This window comes from Amphiura filiformis, chromosome 6, assembly GCF_039555335.1.
Source record: "Amphiura filiformis chromosome 6, Afil_fr2py, whole genome shotgun sequence".
Taxonomy (NCBI): Eukaryota; Metazoa; Echinodermata; class Ophiuroidea; order Amphilepidida; family Amphiuridae; genus Amphiura; species Amphiura filiformis.
The window spans coordinates 1,035,092-1,053,861 of record NC_092633.1 but is presented as its reverse complement, the minus strand read 5'-3'; the positions used below and the strand labels follow the sequence as shown (position 1 = coordinate 1,053,861).

The 18,770-nt window shown below is 37.2% G+C and overlaps 1 protein-coding gene across 2 annotated transcripts in view; it reads left to right on the top strand.

Moving 5' to 3' along the window:
• Positions 1–18,770, top strand: part of LOC140154794 (beta-arrestin-1-like) — a 150,723-nt gene that overhangs the window by 23,086 nt on the left and 108,867 nt on the right. The window contains exon 1 of one of the 2 annotated variants that reach the window (XM_072177374.1): positions 15,913–15,980. The exons of the other annotated variant lie outside the window; for it this stretch is intronic. Within the exon in view, the coding sequence (XP_072033475.1) occupies positions 15,973–15,980 (8 nt within the window). The 5' untranslated portion in view covers positions 15,913–15,972. Of the gene's footprint in view, positions 1–15,912; positions 15,981–18,770 lie in introns of those variants that run through there. 2 annotated transcript variants of the gene reach the window in all.

Genomic DNA, 18,770 nt, shown 5'->3' with positions numbered 1-18,770 from the left:
ACCTGTAATTAAGCCTGCTCCGAGTCGGAACGTGCGATAACGTTATCGCTCTGGTTACACCATGAACAGTTGATAGCCACTTTATAATAAAAAGAACATCTAATGTGTTCTATCAAAACAGTTTTTTGTTTCAAGCAAGATTTGCAAGTGTTTTGGGATTTAATATTGAGCATATGGAAGATTTGGGTATATAATGTGAGAATCGCGGTACGTGTACATGTATATGCTGTAGATAGAATTTGTGCTGTTGGTGGGTGTTTCTTTTCATATGTCAAAAACACATGAGTGCCATGCACATGTTAAATATAGCTTTTGCCTTAAAACATGCTATTTTTGCACAATATTAATGGCATCATCAGTTCTGTATGGTGAGATGGGCAGATTGTTTTTGCCGGTGCCGATCAGTTGTCATCATTGACACAGCTTAATTATCTAATAGCGTAATCTACCTGGATGATTGACAATAGCTCGGTAAACATTAATTTGTTAGTAACAAGCTTGTGGTTAATAATTCTAAAACAAAAGATATTATAAAGTAATATTGCCAGCCTAATAACTTTGTTGTACTTTTCAAGCAGTCAACCTTTGGGGCATGTATTTGGCCTTTGCACAGATCTGCCATTTTGCTACCAAAACGATGTTTTCTCCCTGCAAACACATGCGCAAAACATGCATTTTTGTTTTTCGTGCTTTCCAAGCTACGCGCCAGAAGGCTTTTGCAAAGCGTACACGGTAATTAAAGCATGCGCTTGACAGGCGACTGGCGTACGCGCACACATCACACACTTTGCGAGTAGAACTCATTTTGAGATGACCGTGCAATCGGTGACACTGCCTTTTGTCGCAGTTTTTCATCTCACCACCACCACTCAGAGAAGATATCCTGCACTTCCCACAATGCATTTCTTCCATCTCATTTTTCTGCACTGATTTGCTGTCTACAGTTTGTAGTACAACATGGGTTGATAGTGACAAAAAGTACCTCAATTAACAGCTCTAGTACATCCAGTCTTGCAAAATAAACTTATATTTTTGAGGTTTTATGATTCAGATTATGCTGTCTTCAGTAAATGTGTGAGAAGATTTCAGATGTGTCACTGTCTTCATGAAATTCTTGTTTGTCAGGTTTTTTGGTGTGGGTAAATCAATGTAATTGCCTTCAAGTATAAAAGAAATCATGTGATAACCTAAAGAGGAGCACACAGATAGACTATAATTCCAATCAACCGTCTACACTTCGCATGTATTGTGTTATGCTGCGTAGTGACGACTGATTATCTTACAGGCCATATTGTGACGGACTTCTGAAAAATATTCAATGCGACTTTGGTTGTGTGTCGTAGCGCGACTGACTAGCGGCGCCCGTGTACCGCGTTGCTGTACCGCGCCGCTGTGACAAGATCACGCTCTGAAATTCTAAAAACAACAAACTCGGTCAAAAGGTCAATTTGGACACAACTGCGCATGCTCTATGACACAGGAATCCTGTTGCAAAATCCGTCACTTTTTTTCCACGTAGTTTTCTCAGTCGTCAATCCAGACGGTTGACGACTGAGGGCAGCAGTCTAGTACACAGATTTGCGCCCATGACAATAAACGGGAAATGCAACGGTATTGATTTACCCAGCTTTTACCTGCAAGATGGCGAAAAGCTGACCGCCTCTACTGGTAATATTGAGGTGAGTTGGCAAAAAAAAAATTGGTTGAAAATAAGGTTGTATAATTTATTGGTTGTCAATATTTTGTTTTCCCTGCAAGTGAATAATATATTTTGTTTTCCTTTAAACACTTGCTATCAGTGAATCAAGCATGTTGTTGTGTAATTGCAAAAGAAAGCCTTACATGAAATGGCTGCCACTTCTTAAATTTTGAAATTGCACTAAGTAGCGGAATTCACTCGGTCGGACATCTGAGAACATTGTCCCCTTCGTCCCCTTAGCACAAACACGCGCATAGCAACCAGCTCAAGAAAGGGGAACTGCACATGCGCGCACTGGTTTTACAAGGCTATTTCCCCTTTGTGACGTCAGCCCGACCAAGAGAATCCAGAAACTTGACAAATGTTTATCTGATTACAGCATTGGGTTTTGAGTGTTTATCAGGTGAGTAAATTTGCTCTTCAAAGCGTATCAAGTCCCCCTACCCTCAGACTAGACACGTTTACAATGCTGCCAATTGTAATGGACTTAAAAGGCAGCTATTGATAAATACCTAAAGGCAGCTATCGAACATCCACCTTCCTTTACGCTGTAAAACATGCATTCCATTAGGAGCCGTTCTTATTCAAATACTAGTCATGGATTGATTCGTTCTTCCGTTTCACAAGCTGATGGACATCGGGGAGCCACATTTTTAATCTCTCCTCTTTGTTTTACCTTCCCCGTTCCAGTTTCTTCTGCTCTCCGAACAGACTCCTTGGGAATAGACAGCATTAACTAAGAGATTTTTCTAATGGAGTATTGATAGATTTTTGTGCATGGAATGATACATAAGCTGAAATCAAATACAGCTGTGTGGTTATACCGTATAGAGCTTTGTATGTTGCTGGTAATTCTGCAGAACAGGGAAAGGCATTTCAATAATGAATGTTTAAAACTATGTTTACTCCGTAAACCAAATCTTATCATCATGTGTGCATAGATCTATTAATGCCAAGATATCATAAGAGAGTAATAGTAATGTTGAAACTAAGAATTTGTTATTTTTGAACGGACTCACTTTGCCATTGTCTGAGCATTGGGCACTACCAGTAGAAGGTTAAGTTGTTTTGCAGGTGCGAATCCCACAGGTGACAAAATCCCCTACTTAGAAAACCAAGTGCAATATCAATCTTGACTAAAAAGTTTCAATTCAAAAATATAAAGAAATGATGCAAATGAGGGACAAAGGGATATTCCAGTTGAAATCCAAACACCCCTATGGAAGACATTCATGATCTTAATCTCCCACACAGGGGGTGTAGATTTCAAATGGAGTCACTCATTCAGGTAACCATATTTGAAATTCACACTCCCCGTATGGAAGATTAAGGTAATAGAGAGCTTGAGATTTTCAAACGTAAGCAGGGGTAGCATTAAGGCCCAAAAGTCGGGGGTTGTTTTCCCGTGTTTTTCACTCCAGAGCTGGCAGAAAACCCAAATACATGGGGTGAAAATTAAATCTCGGGGGAAAAATATTTTGCAGTGTAGTTAGGGGTAGGAGTAAGGTCCAAAAGTAGAGGGTCAGAGTTCACCCCCGAGCGTGCACATTCCCAATATATGGAGGGTGAAAAATTTATATTTTTTAAATTTAGGGGGTCATTCACCCCCGATCGGGGGTTAATGCTACCCCTGCTATCAAACGCCCGCGCATCGATCCAAAATCCCGTCATATGAGAGTGATTCTTAATAGATGGACAGGCGTATGATCACGGCGTTTGGAAATCGCAAGCTCTTACATGTATATCCTCCATAGGGGGTGTATGGATTTCAACTGGAATAGCCCAATATTGCGATGTGATTGGCTGTTCAGTAGCGCAAATAGGATTTGTTACGTGATCAAGTGAGCATGGGTTCTTTGGATAGCTAGGAGAAGATTCTGGCATTTTGTGGTGCTTGAGGGGAACAAATGTTAGATCAGCTTTGCTCTTGTAACAGGATATGAAAAACCTTGGATCTTTGCGCTTGTATGTTTGATAATACACATTACTATCAGCTAAAAACGTTGCTGCCGCTTGTTGTCAATAGTGATGTAGACAATAGGAATTTGTTTGTGTCAACAGTGGGAGGTGGAACTTGTAATTATAATTATAAAGGAACGGGGAATAAATATGTATGCAGAGTTTGGTTGTTATTCTCATCCCCCTGGCATCTGTTTTTGTTGTGTTTCATCTCATGTAGATATATGCAAGGGGCTTTTGTTTTACCGGATATGCTAGGTCTGTAGTAGCGCGCACCAGAGTGGAATATCATCAGTTGAAAAACCCTCTTGGTTTGTTTCATTGTGGAGCAGGCTATCTTCAGTAGATTTGTGAAAAATGTGACATGAATCGACTGCTAGGTCTAAAAATTTTACTTACAATCTGTGTGGTATTGTGTTTAAAAGTGTGCTATCTTCAGTAGATGTGTGTAAATAGAGCTGTTATGTGTGTTACAATTATCATTATTTCTCAAAGGATTTTTAAAGTTGCCCAACCCTGCCAGGTGAGTGTGGCAGTGTATCATACAAATGAATTGATGGAAACGACTGCATACAAGCACCCAAAGTCTGTATTGGCATGGTATGTTTGTTGCTGATAGAATAGCAATATTTGGCTTCTGATATGAATACATGTACATATGAAATTACATGTACCCATTTGCAGTATGCTGTCTGCAGTAGATGTGCGAGTACATGTAGCTTTCGGATTTGTCACATCTTCAATAATTCAGTATATTATGAACTCCACAAATGGGGCTTCATGATGTGTAGTCTATGCTATCTTCAGTAGAATTAGGTATGGGAGGAGCTTTCATCTATGTTATCACCTTCATCAGCAAGAGAATTCTGAATGGGCAGTTTATATTTTGCCATCTTCATCAGTAAGAGATCTGTAACTTAAAACAATGGTTTTATGATGAGTAGTATGCTGTCTTCAGTAGATGTGGGAGAAGATTTCAAGTGTTTCACCATATTCATCGGTAAGAGATAGGTAACTAAAACCTCTGGTTTCATGATGAGTGGTATGCTGTCTTCAGTAGAAGTGCAAGGAGCTTTTAGTGTGTTACCATTTTCAGAAAGTGACCTGTACCACAAAATATGTGGTTTCATGATGATTGGCTTCAGTAGATGAGAGAGGAGTTTTGAAATGTTTCACCATCTTCATCAGTAAATGAATTAACCACAAGGCTGTTGTTTTATGATGAGTAGACATAATTATACTATCTTCAGTACATTGTCATCATCTTCATCAGTAAGTGAACTGTGACACAAATGTGGTTTCAGTAGACGTGTGTGGAGCATTCAAATGTTTTGACACAATCGTTACCATTATTACTCTGAATTTGTGGTTATATGATGAGTATAGTATGCTATCTTCAGTAGATACATGAAGAGCCTTTAATTATGTTACCACCTTCATCAGCAAGAGAACTGTAATTCAGAATTTGCAGTTTATGTTATCTTCAGTAAATATACAAGGAGCTTTCAAATTTGTTGCCATCTTTTTGGAATTTAAACTGTAACACAAAATCTGTGGTGTCATGATGAGCAGTATGCTGTCTTCAGTAGATGTAAACATTTCACTGTCTTCATCTCCAAATCTGTGGTGATGTGAGTATGCTATTCTTAGTACAATGTAGATGTGTGACAAGCTTTCAGATGCTTTACCACCTTCATTAAAGTGTTCAACTGTAATTTTCAGTGTAGGTTTCATGATGTAGTATGTTTAGTTGATGTGTGACGAACTTTCAGATGTATCACTATGTTCACCAGGAAGTGAATTAGTGAACTGTAATTCAGTTCTGTTTTTATGATTGTAGTATGCTATCTTCAGTAGATGTGGGAGGAGATTTCAGATACACATGTCACTATCTTCATTTGAGTAGCTCAAAATATGTGGTTACATTACAAAACTGTCTTCAGCGATGTGTGTGGAGCCTTCAAATATTTCACCATCTTCATTTTGTAAGTGACTGTGAACTCCAAGTAGTGAGGTTTTATGATGCAGAGTATGTGGTCTTCAGTAAATGTGTGAGGAGCTTTCGGATGTGTCACCATCTTCATTGAACTGTAACTCAAAATCTGTGGTTTCATGAGTGGAATGCTATCTTCAGTAGATGTGTGCATGGACGGGAGCTTTCAAATTTATCAAGTGAATGATGCAGAGTATACCGTCTTCAATAAATGTGTGAGGAGCTGTCGGATATGTCACCTTCTTCATTAAAAGTGAACTGTAACTAAAAATCTGTGGTTTCATGAGTGGAATGCTATCTTCAGTAGATGTGTGCATGGACGGGAGCTTTCAAATTTATCAAGTGAATGATGCAGAGTATACCGTCTTCAATAAATGTGTGAGGAGCTGTCGGATATGTCACCTTCTTCATTAAAAGTGAACTGTAACTAAAAAATCTGTGGTTTCATGAGTGGAATGCTATCTTCAGTAGATGTGTGCATGGACGGGAGCTTTCAAATTTATCAAGTGAATGATGCAGAGTATACCGTCTTCAATAAATGTGTGAGGAGCTGTCGGATATGTCACCTTCTTCATTAAAAGTGAACTGTAACTCAAAATCTGTGGTTTCATGAGTGGAATGCTATCTTCAGTAGATGTGTGCTTGGAGCTTTCAAATTAATCTCCATCTTCAATAGTAAATGAACTATAAGCCAAAGCCAGTTGTTTCATGATGAGTGGAATGCTATCTTCAGTAGATGTGCATAGAGCTTTCAAATTTGTTACCATCTTCGTTTAGTAAGTGAACTTGACACAAAATCTTGGGTTTCATGATTTGTAGTGTGCTGTCTTCAGTTATGTGTGTGGAGCGATCAAATGTGTCACCATCTATTTTCCGAAAGTGAATTTCACCTCAAAATCTCTTGTTTTGTGATGTGTAGTATGCTATCTTTAGTAGATGTATTAGGAGCTGTTGGACCTGTCACCATTTTCAGCATAAAAAGTGAATGCTTAATTACTCACTTTTACCTGAAATTCAAACCACAGAACCTATTTGAATGTGAAGAATAGTAATGCAGTTAGACTAGTACGCCTATGTGTTTGTTGATCGTCATCAATTGACGTTGTGATCAATGTTGACATTGAACTACAAAATAATCATCAGAAGAGATCAATTAATTAGCTACCCCAAAGGACTTAAGTTGATGTGATCAAACCATCATCTGATGATCATCACTTTTGTACATCAATTGAGAAGCTAAATATAGCCAGCCTGGGCAAACAGCAAACCACTTGAAATTGCCCTTTGCGAAGAAGAAAACAATGTATCTGTTTGAAAAGCTTGATAATACCAACCTACATCTGAGATGTCTCGGGGGAGACGTATTCAAGTCACATAGATGTGAATATATCTATTACTTTGGGCAAATTTGGTTATCTGTATTAGTTGCCTGCCAGGAGGTAGGCTCAAGTCATCCGGTGGTTGTGTACATGCATTAACCCACTTCTGTAAGATGTAGGGTGACGGCATCGGTTCCTTTTCAGAAAAACTCACATTTTGATAACATTTTCATTATGCTTTAGTTCATTACATGGAAATAGGACTGTTTGAAAACTAGTGTTAAGTCAACTGTTGTGCTTTTATGTATTCACAGAGCTAATGAATACGTTATGGTTGATTTTTAGGGATACAAAAAAGTTTGTTATAGTCTGTCTCGTCACAAGTTGAGAGTAACGCCATGTTGGATTTTACAGTGGCAGATTTGAATCCTGTGTGCTAACTTAATCCTGCAAGGCATATACACATATACGTATAAGGGTGACTTGTCCGTATGCTGGTGACGCAACCGCATTTACGCACCGATTTGAATCTGCCACTATGAAATTCAACATGGGGTTACTCTCAACTTGAGATGAAACACACTATAGTACTTGTCCATGTATTCCATTGTTGAGATTGAAAACCGTGGCCGGATGTGGCCGCTATCTGGCTTGGCACTGCATCAACGTTTTTTTAGAATGTGCACAGTCATGAAGACAAGAAAGGTGAAGCACTGATGATGCGTACAGGGACCTCCTACGTTGTCATTCTCGTAAACAAATTGCCAAAACGGAATACATTGTCCATTTATCACGCACATTGTATCAAGAGTATTGCACAATGATTATATATTGATTTAGGTGGTCAAACCCCACAACGTGAACCGTCACAACCAGATTATCTTCTCAGGTTAGGTTCACGGAAAGCAGAACAAAACGACGGAATAAATATCATCATCTGTAAGCGTATTTTGAAGACCACTCTTCACAAGTGCTCGATAACATACCGAGTAGTGACTAATACCGAGTGCAGTATTGGTACCAGGCTTTATGAAAAAAAATCCTGTTAAAATCTACACAGGCCTACAAGTGTATTGCAGTGGAAGGAATTGTAACGCTGTGTCCAAAAGTTGGATCTAGTAATATTGAGAGCAAAACTGATTATCTTATAATTTGTGAGCTGGTTACTACTTAGTAAAACGGAGATTATCTTATAATTTGTGAGCTGGGGAGGCAGCGTGGGGATATGTTCCTAGTAGACTGTCAACCCAGTATGGATTACCTTGATCCAGATGTCATTCCTGGTGTACTGGTGGATAGACAGAATAAAATCACTTACAGGTAGGTATGTAGGTCCATCCGCTATTATGTACCCTCAGTGATGCCAGTGCCGTGCCTTGGGCTGCTTGGTGATCACTTGCGCTACTCAAAAATCAAACATGCCGCTACTTGCCTAAAATGTTGCTACTTTGGTGTTAGGCTGCGGCACTAATTTGATGTATTTTCCTTTCAATTTAGCCATATGAAAAGGTTTCGGGTCCCTGAAGCTCCAATTTGCCAGTAACAGTGGGTTTTGTGACGATTTATTGATCGCAGGTACTGGGTAGTAACTTCCAGTACCTAATGAGAAGTTACAATAACTTCCCTTTAGGTACTGGAAGTTTTTAGTCAAGTGCTTTTCCGCCCAATTGGGTGATTATGTTGTAAATTTGTGATTTTATGTTTTAATATCTGTGATTGGGAGCTTTTAGGAATCTTTAAAAATTAGGATAACTCATACTTATAGTTATTCACTGCGCCATTGGAAGACAATTCGCTGTGCAGTGGCACTGAAAAGTTTTGGCAATACTGTGTACATCCTTGATTATTTGAGACAGGTGGTCGACACAAAGATCTATTTGTGGTCAGAATGGAGTACATTGGTGTAGGAGCCATTGTAGAGGAAACTAACATGCCTTACAAAAATTTGACATTTGAGTCCCGTCCCTCAGACCATGGATATCCACAGTTCCTAGAGGGTGTTTCTAGATGTAAAATGCCATTAAAAACATTATAGCTAATGAGCGCAGTTGCTGGTGTAGCTGCCAGCTGGTGAGTCCGCATTTGGATAGAAAAATCTCAAATGTGTCTGTCCACTGTTGTTGTATTGCATCCTCATTTATTATGTGTCGTTACATACATGTAGGGGCAGGGTTCGCAGGTTTTTGCCGCAGGTGGAAAAAACCGCGGTTTTAACCGCGGGCAAAAACAGTTTTTGCCAGTTTTTGCCGGCAAAAACTAAAAAAGTGAACTATAGTTCATTTTTTTTCATCTCAAAACAAATTATTAAGTTACAAAAATTATTTCCTGAGTGTAACAAGGTCAGATTTTGTAATTATAAATAACATATTAAGAAATTAAAGGTATGGGTTTTCATTGCTCAAGTGCATTTAACCGATATGTGGCAAAAATCAAATTTAAAACTTGTTCCTTTTAAGGACTTGATAAGACAAAAAACTATTTAATGATTCACTAAAAGTTTTGTGATACTGTTTATGAGCTTTCTATGTTACTTTTTAATATTTGAGTGACTATATGTGAGTTTTTGCCATTTTTTGCCATTTTTGCCGGTTTAAACCAGGCAAAAACTGGCAAAAACAGGTTTTTGCCAGTTTTTGCCACTTTGCCGGCAAAAACAGGTTTTTGCCGGCAAAAACCGAACCCTGTGTAGGGGTGTGTTATATGTGCCTGGCTGTTAATTGGGACCCAATTTATGGAAAAACACTGTGCAAATTGGGAAACATGGGAACTAAGGCTGGCATTTTCGGTCGGGTAAACGGCGGTACCGCCGAGATTACATTACCCGGTAGGAAATACCTCCCGGGTACCAAATTCAGGTTTTGTAGTGTCCCTGGACCTAGACCTAAATGCTAGGATCATTCATGGTTGACCTAAAAAAAAAAAAAAAAAAAAAAAAATTTCAAGATATTTTGTTATTTTTAATATGAAAATTGATAATTTGTATTCATGTCATAGTCTATTAATGATTTCAAAATGCATTCAAATTCAATACATTTTGAAATCATTAATAGACTATGATTTGCAATTTCGGGTACCCGGTTACCCGCCCGAAAATTGCGGCGGGTACCCGGGTACAAAATTACCCGAAAATGCCAGGCCTAATGGGAACTGTGGATGTCCGCACTTGTTGAATAGTGTAGTTGTGTCGATAGATCACGAATTGCATAAAAATATATTCTTTGGCTGGGGTGTACTGTAAGGGTGGGATCAGGATCTGGATCAACAAGCTTCCTAAGCAGACAGGGCATGTAAGGTGTCAGTGGCATCAATCCATCTTGAAAAAGTGGAGCGACGTCCATCTTGAAAAGTGGAGCGACATTTGACCCAAATTGCCAAAAAGTGACTGAAAAGAACATAAAGTGACTTGTTAAAGTGGCTTATCACTTTTGTCCCCCAATGGACTAAAATACAAAGAAATGCACAGTGTATGTGGCATCTTTGAAACACCAAATAACAAAAAGTTGTCAAATGGTTGGGCTATTCCAGTTGAAATCCATACACCCCTTGTGGAAGTCATGCCCTTAATCTTCTACACAGGGGGTGTGAATTTCAAATGGGGTTACCGAAATGGGTGGCTCCATTTGAAATCTACACCCCCCTACATGTTGGCGATTAAGGTCATATCTTCCATAAGGCAGGGACTGCCTTTTGAGGAGAGTGAGAGCAATCGCTCTCTACTGCTCTCCTTACATCTGATATAGGAGAGGGATTTTTAGCTCTCCTTAGTTTACAATTCTCTTAATGCTCTCCTGCAAATTCCATATGACAGTCCCTGCATAGGGGGTGTATAGATTTCAACTGGAATAGCCAAATGAAGGTGAGTTCATAATGACCCACAGCAGCTGAAGGTAGTATCCCATTTTGCTTTGCGGTACCATTATAGAACTGATTGTGCCATAGAAAATGTACACAAAATCCCACACTTCAACTTTCAAATTTCAATTACTCTCTTAAATCAGGGAAGCTTAGACTTTTGTTTGAAAAAATATCACCCATAGAGTATTGTGAATCTATCAATAGCTCTCAATATCTAAGGGGCTCTTGTTTATATTTTGTATACATTTGCTATGGAGCAAGCAGATATACTGCAATGCATGATGGGATACTCCTTTCAGCTGCTGTGATAATGACCCACACCAATGACACCATTTCTTTTGTTTCAATCCCTAATTACCACTATCTTGCAATTTGGATCATGAGCCACAACATTAGTGTCATGGATGGAATTTTTCAATTATGTGAATTTTCGCATTAGTTTATCAAGTGTCACAGTTACGTCTTTGTAATTTCACAAACATTAAATAGCATAATTGCTATGACAACGCAAAGAAAATGTACAAATTTGTATAAAATATTTGAAGTGAAACTAATGTTATGTGACACAAAAAATCTGTAATTTTTACATCAGATGAAAATTTATCGGAGCTTCTTTGTCGCTCGCTTAGTGTCAATATTGACTATATCTCAACATAATTTGGGTTTAATGAAGTAGAGCCTGCTGCTTCAGCTGTGTTTGATTCCCATCAAATATTATTAGTGGAAATTTTTGTACTACATTTATTTTCGCGCTTTTCGCATTTCAAGAGGCTACCGTGAAAATAGCACGCGTAAATATATTCCTATTGTGTATATAAATATTGTAAGGAAACTTAGAATTACAAATTTAAAAATATGCGAAACAGGTCAAAATTAGCAAAGCACAAAAATTACTTCACTTGGAAATTATCAGTATTACAGCAGACATCACGTTTCATCCATATCATTTAGCTAAGTCAATTTAGTAACTGTAGTGTAGTATGTGATGTTATCCTCATTTAGAGATGGGATGGGGTGTTTATATGTGCATGGGAGCCTTCGGTGAATATCGCACAACTAGGTTTCGAGAGCGAGAAATAGATTACGCTATTCCAGTTGCATTCCATACACCCCCTGTGGAAGACACAACCTTTATCTCCCACACAGGGAGTGTAGATTTCAAATGGAGTCACCCATTCAGGTAGCACTATTTGAAATTCACTCCCCCCTGTTACAAAGATTAAGGTTGTGTCTTCCATAGGGGTGTATGGATTTCAATTATCTATTAGGCTGTTCCAATTGAAATCCATAGACCCCCCGTGGAAGACATGACCTTTATCTCCCACACAGGGGGTGTAGATTTCAAATGGAGTCACCCGTTCAGGTAGAGCTATTTGAAATTCACACCCCCCTGTTACAAAGATTAAGGTTGTGTCTTCCATAGGGGTGTATGGATTTCAATTATCTATTAGGCTGTTCCAATTGAAATCCATAGACCCCCTGTGGAAGACATGACCTTTATCTCCCACACAGGGGGTGTAGATTTCAAATGGAGTCACCCATTCAGGTAGAGCTATTTGAAATTCACACTCCCTGTGTGGAAGGTTAAGATCATGTCTTCCATAGGGGGTGTATGGATTTTAACTGGAACAGCCTAATAGATAAGAGATGAGAAGTCAAAGGTTAATTGTTAGGGTTGATTGATTGAACCGTCATCTGTAATTGCTTTAGCTACTACTGGTTATCTGTGGAAATGTGAAAGGAAATAAAAAGTGGTTATATTTGCATGTTTAAATTTTCATGTTTTGCCGATTTTACACCATTTCACTTGTTTTAAAATTTGCAATTTTGAGTTTTCTTACATACCCCTATACATAAAAAGAGCACGTTCGCTTGTTTTTAGTTTTTGCGGTAGCTGCATTGAGTGCGAAAAGTGCAAAAATTAATGTACCGTGAAAATTTTCACTTTTACAGTATGGCGTTGATAAGAGGTCAAAGGTTAATTATCGTCTTTGGTTCATGCCACAATTGTTATAGATTGTTTACTGATTGGAATTTGATTATAATGTTTGATAAAGAATATTGTTGATAATTCTATTTGTTTAAAAAAAAATGAAGAGTGCGATTTAAAACATATATCCCCTGTCAACTATGGCAAGAGACATAGGTCTATTGGGAAAGTTAAACATTAGTGTTTCAAAGTAGATATTGAACATTAACGAGAAATCCCAAAGATCTTAGTTGCAGATAGAAAATCTACCTATTAGTTAATATTTTTATGATTAAATAGCAATATTGCTTTCAGTTCATAATTGAATATTTCACATGAATTGATAATTTTCTTGTTTGTTCCTGTAAAGCAATATCTAGAAAGTAGAATATTTGTTCCTGTAAATGAAAGAAATGCAATAAGTTGCCATTAGCAAAATAAGATATGATTAGAGCTATTTGGGTTTTTTCAATATTTTTGAATGGTACAGACAAAGTATTGTTTTTTGATATGTCATAAAGAATTACATGTAGTCTATAACTGGTTCACTAGAATTTGTATGAAATGTATTAATTTTATTTATGCCAAAATTCCTAATTTTTGTGTTTTTCCCCATTTTCTTTTCTTTCATGTGCTGCATTCTTTGGTTGCAACATACTACATCATGGTCCATGATAATAAACAGGTGAGTGTTGAATTTATGCAAGATGTTTGTTCATGAACAAGGATGATTGTCCTAAATGAGGCCTTACTGACCAATACACTGCTGGTCATCTAACAGCATTTCTGATTGGTTGATAACTTGAAATGCTCATTTCAATTGCCAATTAAGGGGGTACTACACCCCTGGCCAATTTTGTGCCTATTTTTGCATTTTTCTCAAAATTATAACACATTAGTGACAGGTAAGATATGCATATTATAGGGGCAAGGACTACAACTACTGTACTGAAAATTCAGCAACTCAAAGCAAGTAGTTATTGATTTATTGATCAAATATTGGTTTTCCTCATTTTTGACTGTAACTCCACAACTGTTGTCTGTGCTGAAATAAAATTTCCAGTGCAGTAGTTGTAGTCCTTGCCCCTATAATATACATATCTTACTTGTCCTCAATGCTTTATAATTTTTGAGAAAAATGCAAAAATAGGCACAAAATTGGGCAGGGGTGTAGTACCCCCTTAAGACTAGGCTTTAAACTATTTATGGTGAAAGTTGCATTTGCAGATGATCTTATTAATACCCTCCTTGATTGGTTCAAAATTGGAAACAATATTCATTTTGGCCAATCGGCAGGTAGTTCTTATGGGGTTAAACATTTTCTGTAAAACGTTCAGATTGTGTTTGCTGGGATAAATATTTTCTATAGGTCTATATTGTCAAATTGAGAAGAATGAATTAGTACAATATCATTGTAAATTGTATATTTACGATATTGTCGTAAGTTGCATATTTACGGTATCATCATAAATTTATGACATCTTTGTTCATTGCGTATTATAATGAAATCTTGTGTTACTGAGTACAGTGGGAAAAATCTGAAATTTAAATAAATTGATCAAAACAATCTGAAATTTAAATAAATTGATCAAAAAGTGTCGGCTTACTCTGATAACCAGCAGTACTGGGTGGGTGTACATGTACATGAGCGTCGTACAAGTATGTTGTCAGAGTAATGTGTGTGTGGACACATTTCCAGAGTAGGGAATATAATTGTATTTCACCTGACGTAAGTTGTGCTACATGTAGTAACTGTGTGTGAACATTTTATAGTGAAACATATTGTGCAATGATTATGAACCCTAGTACTGGGAGGGTAAAATTGGAGGGGGGGTAAGAATTTTAATTGGCCAACTGAAAAGGGGAGAGGGCAAATTTGGCAAGCTGAGAGGAGGGGCATACAGTTTTTGACGCACTTTCATTAGGCATCTTTTAAATAAAACAACTTGAACAATCTAAAAAGGCTTAGCAATAGAGTATGGAAATGCTTAAATATGCAAGTTTTCCTGCTTGCTGTGCTCACAAGTCACAATATATATCTAGACCATTTAAGGACTTGCAAAAGGTGATCCCAAAAATTTGGCATGTGGGGGGGGGGGTAGATATTTTTGGTAGGCCAAAGGCAAATAATTTTTGGCAGGCATTTGGAAATTTCCCAGGAGGTACATGTAGATAAGAATATATTACTTGGTGCATAATATGTATCTGGCTTCACATGTATACGCCTTGCCAATAAACGTCCTATTCTATATCACAAAATTTCTTTGCTATCATTATTTGCCCACTCAAATGTCTTGAGTGCCTTGGGAGGTCAAAAATCAATCAATTTCTTGAAAAAAATGCCTATTTTAACACAAAGTAAATGTGGATAAATTGACCTGACCTTTAAATCGAGGCAAATACAGCAATGTACATATGAAACTTAAGATCATTGATGTCCAAGCTTTAGGGGCTGCACAATAATTATGAGTGGGGGGTGTTTGGTTTAGTTTAGTTTAATTTAGTTTACATGTAGTTTAGTTTAGTTTATTTCAGTTTAGTTTAGTTTTTTATTATATTTTATTTTATTTTTTATTTTATTTTATTTTATTTTATTTTATTTTATTTTATTTTATTTTATTTTATTTTATTTTATTTTATTTTATTTTATTTACTATTATTTACTATTATTTATTTATTTATTTATTTATTTATTTATTTATTTATTTATTTATTTATTTATTTATTTATTTATTTTATTTATATATTTATTTTATTTAATTGATTATTATTATTATTATTTATTATTATTGTTATTATTATTATTATATTATTTTTTTTAATATATTGAGATCTTATATTCATTTAAGTAGATCATTTATTCATTTATTTAATTTACTGTTAGGAATTTTTCTATAATTCAAATGTGAAAGTTCAAAATATCTTATAGAAACTGTGAACTTCCTCGTTGTCCTGCTATCAATGATATGCATGGTTGGAAAACTGGTAAACAGTGCTGATTTTTCCGGGTTGAACAAGAAACTACTAATGTCTGTACCAGAATACAATGTACATGCATGGCATTGTACGATAAAACTTTCTGTACAAAGTTTCTGTATGTGTACATTCATGAATGAACACACAAGCCCAAAATACGGAGAATTACATTTTTTGATGCAGTAGAAATTTCTAATTTGACATGTCAAAGTAAGTGAGATTTTATTATTTTGAATTGGCTAGATGTTCTTGCATGACATGCATACATGCAATCATATCCTGGAGAGGATCTGTGGTACAATTGAATTGTGTGAAACTCCTGAAGGGGAAGCACAAATATGGTTTAATATTACTCTCTCGCGCAGTTTACACATTACTACGCGCTGTTCATTCACATCTTTCGGGATTGATTCATTTTTCTTCAGGTTGGTTGCATTGATATTGGTCAAATTTGTCAATATTTTAGTAGTTCGTTATAAATATGTAGCAAAAATTGCTGTCTATAGAAAAGGAAATGGAGTTCCCTTGTTGTTTGAGAGATTAGACACAATAATGCACTTGCTGAATGTAGATCTATGAGTCTAGTGTTGTAGCTTACTGTCACTATGCCGGTCAGCTACCCGCTGTAACAATGCCACAAGCAGTTGCCGACCGACACTCAATCAAAATAAACTTCCATAAGCTTTCTTCTGAGTGGCACTAAATGGAATATATATGATTATGTACAGAATTTAGTAAATATCAAAAATCTAGGCTAAAATCTACAATTTTTCACGTCCACATGCATATACAATTGCAATATGCAGCGACATGCATACACTGCTGCCGCAACATTTATTCGATCTTTCATGGCAGCCATTGTTGTTGATGTGTCGCAGTTTCATCAATAGGTGGCGCACTAACGCATGTTTCAGACAGGTGTTCTCTTGTAAGTAAATTAGCCGGCACTAGCACTAGTTACATGCTCAGTACTGTACCATGCAGAAGACAATCCAACTGCTAAACCCGCGCTGGCGCGCTCAGTCTCACGATTCGCGCTCGCTATTGGGTATCGCAATCAGAGGAACTGAGCCAGTTCTAGCTGGAACTTGGGCTGGTGACAAGCCTGGATGCATCCAATCCACACACCCCTGCAGGCAGGGCTTGCAGCTTACCTCCCAAAAATGCCTGGTTCAGTTCTGGTTAATTTAACAACTTCTCAAGAAGTGTAGGACATGTTATCATTGTTATTTTACTGTATTTTATACTGTACTCTCAAATCTAATGACGTTGTGCTCACTTCGCTCGCTATTCAGGAGGCGTAACAGTTTGTGAACGGGGCTAGTTCTACCTATGACTAACACGATTATCACAAAACTATTTATGAAGATGTTGTCTTGCAATTTATTCGTCATTTATTAACGGTGGCTCGACATTGTCTATTTTGACATATTTAAGTGTCATCATCTGACAAGTACGGTATTATATGAAGACTAAAGTGTCTTATATTAGAATTGGATTGTAGTAATTACAAATCTGTCTGTCATGGGGTCTGCTGTAATCAAGTTAGCTAGCTCCTTCTGGCCATGTCATAAAATATGGAAATTGTGTCAGGCACACAACGCTGAACTCTGTACAAACTGCCTATATCGATTCGGAGGACAACAATTGGCAAAGAGTCACAAAATAGCCGCTCCAAAAACATGATGTCCTTTCATATTGGGTAAAAATGTACACCATTCAGGTCTCTTCGCGTGCCGCGCAAATGAGGAGAGACCTTAGAACCCTAACTTAGGGCTCTGTTGAAGAGATGGTTCCGAATTTTGAAGTCATGGATAATGTATTATTTATTTTGAGACGCTTAGAGCTTATGTTTGAAATATTTGTAAAGATAGTACATGTAGTACTACACTGAAAAGATACATATGTATGCAGATGTGATCATGTGCCTATACAAATTTACCTCTATCAGTGTATTTCTACTGGCGAAAGGTTGGCGTTTGATGTGATGTAGTGTGGACACCCGGCATATGTATGCACATTTTATGTATTCCATCGTGACCTTAAAAGCAGATTGTTGGTCATGCGGGAAAACATTTTCAGTACTGCCAGTACACACATTTAATAACCCTAATTTGTGATGCGATCAAGCAAATCAGTCGGAACTCGGAAATATTGATTTTGAGATATAGCCACACAAAGAAAATATTTCCTTTTGTTTTCTCTTGTTTTGGAAACTCTTTAATTGCTAATATCTATGGAACTGGTTGTTTAATATCAGTGGAGTTTTCTGCAAAATCCAGCTTTGAAAATGCTTTTTACCATCCTATAAGAAATTGAAAATTTTTTATTGCCGAGTTCCGACTGATTTTGCTTGATCGCATCACATTTTATTGGATGAGATTGTGGGTTATTACCAGGTAATTCTGGGTAAATTTACCCGGGAAATTTACACAGTGCTATATACACACACGCAGTATATTGCATAGATCTAGAGCTAACTTATGCAGGGCAGTTCCTGTATACATTGTACATAAATTTTGCATATATGTATGCCTTTGCTCAATTTGACATACAGTTGCCATGCCTTGTGCACTTTCAAGACAATGGATGAAATCATTGTAATGTTAAAATAATAAAAGACCCGAACTATCGGAGCAGTGAAATTGTACCTTTTGTATACAAAGGCAGTTTACCACATTGACTATTAATATTAAGGGGCTGTGCAATAATAATAAGCTGCAGGGGTAAAATTCCAACCCATGACCTGCCAAAAATTGCTTGTTCCCCCACTCAGCCTGCCAAAAAATCTTTTCCCCCTCCTTTGCACATGCCACATTTATGGGGTCCCAATTTGCAAAACCTAAATTGGTAAAGATATATGAAGCGAGCATATTTGAACCTTTCTGTATTCTTTTCCTAAGCCTTTTTAGAGCATGTTATTTAAAAGGTGCCCCTGAAAAATAAAATGTGTGCCAAAATTTGCTTGCCCCTCCCTCGGCTGGCCAAAAATTGTTTTCT